The sequence below is a fragment of the Aquarana catesbeiana genome, linkage group LG02 (assembly GCF_042186555.1).
Source record: "Aquarana catesbeiana isolate 2022-GZ linkage group LG02, ASM4218655v1, whole genome shotgun sequence".
Lineage (NCBI taxonomy): Eukaryota > Metazoa > Chordata > Amphibia > Anura > Ranidae > Aquarana > Aquarana catesbeiana.
Window position 1 is genome coordinate 150,168,220 of NC_133325.1, and position 8,149 is coordinate 150,176,368.

An 8,149-nucleotide genomic window follows, 5' to 3' on the forward strand; every position below is an offset into this window, starting at 1 on the left:
AGAGGGGCAACCTTCAGGAATTTGAAAGTATGTGGAAGCCATGGATAAAGAAAGTGGGGCGCCCCTAATAGTGGGCAAGGCGCGGATTAGACCAAGAGATGGGCTTAACATAGATATATGGGTAATTGGAACCCTTGATGGCAATGATGCTACAGTGAAGTGGTTTTGATATGTATATTTTTAGCCAAACAAATAATCTAGATGGGCACATGTTAAACATTGGGGGAGGGTGGGGGGGGTGGACTTGGGAACAGGTAATTTTCTCGTATAACACCGGTTAAGTCAGTAGACGACGGGCATGGGGAGCCCATAAGTTTGCTCTTATATACCCTTCTTTTTTTTTCCTTTCTTGTTTCTCTTTTTCCTTTTACTCATTCCTTTTTTCTCCAAACTGGCTCAGAAAAAGATAAGCTTCACTTGATATCGGCCTTAGCATAGCTACAGCTGAGCTTAGGAGGTTGGAGAGATAAGGGATTTGCTGGTAAAGTTATGTAATAAAGTTTGTATTGTGTTGGCATAAAAGGAAATGAGGAAATGCATAATCCACTATGATGTGAACCTGAGAAGGCGACAGTTAAAAAAAAAAAAGAGAAAAAAAAAAAAAATGTATTGTGTTTGTTTGCAGAAGGACATTGTTGTAAATCAGACTTTTCTACACAAGCCTGGAGATAGGAGGGGAGAGCATACAGGTGCCCCTTCATTATCTAATCACAGTCTTGTGCTAAACTCTATTGCTTTAACTGCAGTAGAGAAAACAACCTTGTTTTCCTCTCTGATAGGGGTGTCTGGATTTTAAAAAAAATAGTTAAACCGAATTCTCAATTTTTCTGGCTGTTAAAACCATCCACACACACACAAGCGTATTTTAACTGTGAATTGAGCTGTTTGACTGCACATTACCTTGAACTTCATTGCCAATATATATTCTTACTTTACAATTAATGTACTAACTGCTATATGATTACATTGTTCATTGTCCTTGGAGAATGATCACAATGATAAAATAAATAAATAAATAAAATACAGGTAATAAGAATAAAAACCTTTATTACAATATATACATACAGCTAGTTTATAGCTTATTTTATATACATAAGTGCACAGAGCAAAAAAAATAAATATTGTACTTATCTATGCCCAAAACATATGTCAGCAATAAATAATCAGGCAGATAGTATATATGGCCTAAAAATATTTAAAGTATCAAGTGTACAGCACTCTGGTCTCCATCATGTGACCTATTCCACTGGCATAGGTCACGAGGTCTGCGAATGTGGTGTATTTGGGGTATTTACCAGACAAAGCTATTGAATTGAATGTTCAGCTTAGTACATCCTTTAATACCTTGTTGCCCATCTGAAATTAGCCTAATAATGGGACCATGCGATCTTGTCTTAAATCTGTTCTCAATGCCCAAAACTGGCAGACCACTATAAACTATGCCATGCAGTAAATCACACAATAGAAGCTAAAAAAATTGTCTTGATTTAGAATGCCAGAATCACATTCCTGTATTTTGCTGTGTCTGCCTGATTTTTATAATGCGGTATAGGGTATAGGTCTACATAAACACGTTGAGAATATTATTTAAATAACTGTACAGCGATATAAAAAAGAAAGATATCCATACTTCTTATTAAAAAAATCACTCCTAATACTGGCAGAAAAAAAAGTTAAAGAAATATTTTTTATGCATTCATGTTTGTCCCATAGTGGGAAAAGAAGTCATGAAATTTGTGCTTCATATTGAGTTGATACAAATGTGTTCCATAATAAATAGTGAAGGGTCCAGTCTTTAAAAAGCTCTTGTATTTCTTACGTTCTTCTGAATTTGTTAATGACAAGGAACAAAACTCTTTTGTAAGCATCACGGAACTGGCGATTCATGGCTGCGTAGAGTATAGGGTTGATGCAGCTATTTAACCACGTCAGATTTGCAGCAATCATGTGAAGCACTTGTGGTGCTTTGTTTTTGGCATCAAAAATGTTGAGCAGCATAAATGGAATATAGCTGATAACAAAAAAGAGAAACACAACAAAACACATACGGGTGACCTTTTTGAAATCTGACCCAGTGTCTTTTGGCTGTGGTGCAGGTACTGATTTCACATAATCAGTAGAACTTGAGGTGTTAGTAGCCTTTGAGGATGAAAGATGTTCTGAGATTACCTCACTAGATGCTGCAGTATCCACTCCACTGTCTTCTAGGTCATGAAACTTGCCAACCACACTTGAGTTCACTCCAGAATCACTTGATTTCACCTTTTTGGCATTGCCGAGTTTGTACTGATTAAGAGCCTTGGCAGCAGATTTTACTTTACGATGAATCAGGTAGTAAAAGACCCCAACACATCCTAGGCCCACCACAAAGTAAAATCCCATCAATATGGTGGTGTAAGGCCTGCCTTTTATACGATGAAAGCTACAGGTGCAGACCTTGGGCACTAAGACAAAGACTGGCCAAAGGGGGGCAAAACTTGCAAACCCAATCACCCATGTGCACAGCATGATAAGAGTTGTGCCCAGTCTGGAAAATATTCGATCAAACAGTTTGCTGTTGGTAATGAGGATGTACCGACTAACAGCAATAAGACACAAGTTCAGAATGGATACCGAATTAGATACAAACAACAACATTCCAAAGACCCTGCAGAAGGTGGCTCCGCTTCTCCAGTAAAGGTGGAGGTATGAGTCTACTGAAAAGGGCTGCAGAAATAAGCAGTACAAGATGTCCGCCAAAGTCAGATTGATGATGAGTAGGTTGAAGCGAGTTTGTAGCTTTTTGTCTAGTGCAAACGCAATTACTGTCAGCACATTGCCAAGTGTCCCCACCAAAGTCACAATAATACCCCATGTCACAGCAAAGTAACGATACTCCACAATGGATGGATGGTAGCAGGAAAAATTGGAATCAGAGTCATTCATGGTGGAAGTTTTCTTGTAACCACAGGTTTACCTAAATAATAAAAAGAAAAAAAGGAGACAATTTTAATAGAATGCTAATCTTAATATTCAGAATCAGAACCCTTTCTTAGCCAAATTCTTTGGCAAAAAGATGCCTAAATAATTAGTCACTACTATTGTTTTAGGTTGTTTCAAATGTTGCCACGTGCAATTCAATAGTCTTACCAAGTATCTGTTCACTTTAGTAGTTTAGGATTACAATTCTCAGTTTATATTTTACATTAATAACTGCAGACTCTGTTAGAAGTCCATGCATTACTCTTACCCAAACTATTAACATTTTGCAAGCTGATAGTATTTAGGCACAGGGCAGGTTTTCCTGTCTTACACACATACTGAGGTTTCTCTATATAATCGTGAGACTGACTAGCCTAAACCACTATGCCGTCAAGTGGTGCTTATCAAACATACCACCTTCTAAAAGGTTGATTTATAGAAGTTAGAAGTCATTGCTGATTGCCATTATTAACTGAAGTCTTTTGACTTTGGTTTGCAAAAATGTATTAAAGGAGAAGTGTGGGAATAAAAAAACCCCAAACATTTGTATTCACTTTTATGGCTGCAGCAGTGGTGTGATGCTGCAGCTGTCCCCTGACAGCTCTAAGACAGTGGTCATCAACCCTGTCCTCAGGGCGCACTAACAGGCCAGGTTTGCAAGATAACTGAAATACATCACAGGTGATATAATTTGCTGCTCAATGATTGCAGTATTCTAGTCTGCGTCTGCTCAAATTAACACATAAAACCTGGGCTGTTAGTGGGCCCTGAGGACAGGGTTGATGACCACTGCTCAGAACTGAGAAATTACATGACCACTGATTGGTCAGGTTTTGGTCCACTCTGACCAGAGAGGACCTAAGTAACTAGTAAGGTATTTGCTAGTAAAGCCATATTATGTAACAAAGTCAAAAGATGCAAACTGTCTTTAACATATGACAATTGATTGCAGACAAAAAGTTGTAAAACTCTATCAACATATTCATGTATCCTTTCAACGAGCGATCCACTGAAATGATTGGATGTCCAGGTGAGTCATTCAATAGGGTTTGCCCACAAGGTTTGCTAATTTCGCACAAGATTTATGAAACTGTTCATGTACTGAACCCAAGCAGATTTTCTCATCCCCACTTTGTGACTTTCCTACATTAAGACCAATTTATACTGAGAACAAAAAACATTAAATCAATGCTGTTTTTTCATGTTTCTAACAAATTGATAAAATCTGGCAACTGATGTGGTGGTTCCATCTACCTAAGGAGATTGTAATTTTTTCAGTGCTATATAAGCAAATTACATAAACTTTTCTTATCTTTCTCCTATATGGCAGCTGTAAAACGAGTAGATATTTTAGATACAGTAAGTTGTATGATTAGCTCTAAACAGTCAGGCATTTCTCTTGTTCTGATGACGTAACACAAGATAGAAAGCATTAGTAATTAACATGTTTGTAATAATCGTGTGTCACAAGAGACTGTTTAAATTTATCTGAAACTACGGCAACGCCTCTTGGATTAAATAAGAACTGAAGCTGTATTAGATAATATCTCATAAACTGTATTTAGAAGACTCTGACTTGCCCACAGACTCCTTTCTGGATACTGCCATTGTAGAGTGAACATTCCTCCTGTTCACCAAGAACAACTAGCTCCCTAATTCTCAAGTCTCAACAACCAATTGAGGGCCTTCATATCACCTATTCACAGTGCTAGTGCTTTAACTTTCTGAAAATTGTATTGAAGAAAATACTAAGTGTTCTAGCAGGTACTAACATATTGATGTATTATTGTGTCACTATTAATAACTTTAACACTTTGCAGACACCAATCACGTTCAAATGTTTATTCTGAAATTGAAATTTTCCAATTAGGTTAAGTGTGTGTTAACCTTACAGTAAAGATTTAGGTGTAAGATCATATTCATGCTTGTAGGTGCGTATTGTAGCTTGTATTAACGCAAGCTACAAGAACAGTGTGCCTTAACATTCATTTTCATTGGCACCCCAATAAACACAAAGAAAACATGCAATAAGAACACATGCAATGCGCTGGGAAAAAAAAAAAAAAAAGGGACATGCATCTTTTTTATCCATTATCTTTATCCATTATTCATGTCAAGTGAAAACGTGCACGCAAGTATAAAATTGTGTCCTTAGAAAACCTACAGGTTTTAAATAGGAGCATGTTCATGGATAATTGTTTTGGTGCAATAAATTGTGTTTTCATTGTTTACTATGTCAGGGCTTGGTCATTACTTTTCACCTCTCAATCTACTTGACTCCCAAATGATTGCTCTAAACACTACAGCACCAAAATGATCATAGAATCCAGATCATGATACATATTACACAACATAGAGTCACCGTGTTTAGTACAACTGACGCATCATAGAAATACCTTATCAATTGGTTATCTGCATCTAATTACTTTCTATAGTGTCTTGATGCTTACACTTCCTCCTGAGAATGTACACTTCATTCATTCACAAAATGCAGCGAGAGCGCTATATATGGGTCTTTTAACCTCACTGTGACCACATCTAGAGAAACCTAAGATTGCACACTTAAGCAGCCCATAGACCAGTGGTTCTCAACTCCTGTCCTCAGGATCCACTAACAGGCCAGGTTTGCAAGATAACTGAAATACATTACAGGTGATATCATTTGCTGCTCAGTGATTGCAGTATTCTAGTCTGCATCTCCCCAAGGTAATACTTCCCGAGGACAGGATTTTAGAACCAATGCCATAGATGTTTTAATTAATTTTTCATGTTCAGTCAGTTCCCTTGTGTGCTAACAAAAATATATAACTTTCCATTGCAGCCTTGGATGTCAGTTATTTGGGGGACACCTACACAGTATGTGACTAAAAACATAAAATGTGAATTCTATGCAAATTTGTTAGACAATTTGCACTTAATTAGAGAATACACCCATTAGCAAGCTTTAGGGAATAAAAGGTTGTAAGTTCATGTTTATTAGATATAGGTTCATATTTTCACACACATTTAGAACATATTATCAGCTTTGTTACCACCTGGTAAATGTACTAATGGATGGCTTAGTCGCTAATTTTCAAACTAAATATTTAATAGCATAAATCATATTTATTGAGCATTTATTAACCTTCAAAGATTGTTTATTGAGTTGCAGATTTTATCAGCTTGCCAATTATGGCTTGGAGCTGTGATAATAAACCTCATAAATATGATCACTGCGTAAATGATTGCTGTATACGACTGTACAGTCTGTAATAAAGTTTGTATACACAGGTGTTGTTTTCCTGCATTGAAAACATTCATCATAGGTCAGCAGCACTTCTCAATGATACAATGTAGGTGGCAGTTCTAAGGATGCGTCTGACCTGCTTTACCTTGTGAGAATAACAGAAAAAAAGAAAAAAAAAGGGGGAGGAGGGCCTACCAAAAAGTTTAGGGAAAAAAAGTCATAGCAAGTAATTATCCATGATGTGACTTGGAAACTTCAAAGTTGGAAATTACCATTCTGAATACAACAAACTCTACTGACCAGTTAACACTATGTATAATAATATTCAATTGTTATATACTACAAGTTAATAACTACACCACACTCCAGCAAGAAGAGAACAATGCACTATACATGTCAAACCTGATAGCAGTAAAAACATTTCAGAATTACTGAGAAACTTTAGCAAAATAAGAGATCCCATAACTCCTTTCCGAATAATCTAGAAGATCCAAAAAAATGATTACAAATGTCTCAACTGTATTATATAATTTAAACTAGGTGTGTGCAGCATTGTTTTGCAGACTACTCACCAGGTGCAGGATCAGGCTCTGATGATCTGAGACTGGGATTTTATAGAATGTGAGGCTTTATATATGCTCTGCCTTTCCTCAAAAGCCCCACCTTGCTCAACAATTTCTCGTAACTTCCTTATGTCAGTTCTCGTTTTAACATGTACTTTTTCTGCACTGACTACAAGATGAGTCTGCTACTCTTCCTCACTCTGTTTACCTGCTCTGTGTAATAGTTATTCATTCCACAAAAGAAATCTGTTTTATTTTCCAACAGGCTAGTTTGAAAACATAGTTCATAAAAATATGCTTTTGTTCCACACACTGCTTGTACATTTAAGAATATGCAATATTCAACCGTAATGAATGTTCAAATCAACAGTGATCAGTGTTTCATGTTATGAATGTAACTCTTTAGTACAGCCAGTGGCCACCAAATTTTAATTTATTAAATAAAGTCATTAAATATGGTGCTTTTCTCCCTGGGGACTCAAAGCACTTTGCTGTTGGAGCAGATAGTGAACCAGTCATCTTAGTACACACTCAGTAGAATGTCATACTAGGGCCAGTTTTAGACAGGAGCCAATTAATTTACCAGCATGCATCCCCAGGTTTGGTTTAGTTAAAGAATAATTCCAGGCATGGCTATATTATACTTAGATACCTTGGTCTAGGTTGGGCCAATGCAGAGGCAGAACTAGAACCTTTAGGGCCGCAGTGCAAGAAACTATGAAGGCCCCCATCGCCCCTGACTGGGGCCCTTCCCACTGATCCCAGGGCCCTTTACGCCCATCGTGGGACCCTTTTTTTTACAGTCCAACAGCAGGCCACCTTCCTGTTGTTTTGGGATCCCTCCTCTGTGGTGGAACACCAGAGTACAGTTGAAAGTGCGACCTTTGCGACCCTGGTAGTTCCGCAACAGGTGTGAGCAGTTTTGGGTTTTTTTTACCGTTTTTTTTTTTACAATTGTATTTTTTATTATTTTTTACATATTGTTGTTGCTAGTGCAGGACATCTGGATGGATAGAGAGCGGGGGCTGCTCCATGCAACTGCTGTCCAGCTCTCCCACCTTTCACTTCCACTGCTCCATGCCGCTTCTGGCCAGCTCTCCCACCTCCCCCTCCCAAAGGCTGCAGCTGTTGCTAGTGGGGAAGATCTGGATAGATGGAGAGAGGGTGATCTGCTCCATGCAGCTGCTGGCCAGCTCTCTCACCGCCCCCTCCCGCCGGCTGCAGGCACTGCTAGTGCGGGAGGCCGCTGGATGGATGGAGAGTAGAGGGGCTGGTAAACATGTGTTTACCAGCCCCCTTCCTTTCCTGAAAGAACACAGACAGCGATCAAAGTACTGATCGCTTCTGTATTCATTAATCACTGACACATAGTAAACTGTGTTTACCATTTGTCAGTTTA

The 8,149-nt window shown here is 38.1% G+C and overlaps 1 protein-coding gene across 1 annotated transcript; it reads right to left on the reverse strand.

The window, feature by feature from the left end:
• Positions 1-1,030: 1,030 nt before the first annotated feature.
• GPR84 (G protein-coupled receptor 84) lies at positions 1,031-6,801 on the reverse strand. Its single transcript, XM_073613631.1, has 2 exons — positions 6,760-6,801; positions 1,031-2,956 (listed from the first exon to the last, which is right to left on the reverse strand). Exon 2 carries the CDS (start codon positions 2,923-2,925, stop codon positions 1,816-1,818), a length of 1,110 nt encoding a protein of 369 aa, XP_073469732.1. The 5' UTR covers positions 2,926-2,956; positions 6,760-6,801; the 3' UTR covers positions 1,031-1,815.
• Between the last annotated feature and the right edge of the window lie 1,348 nt (positions 6,802-8,149).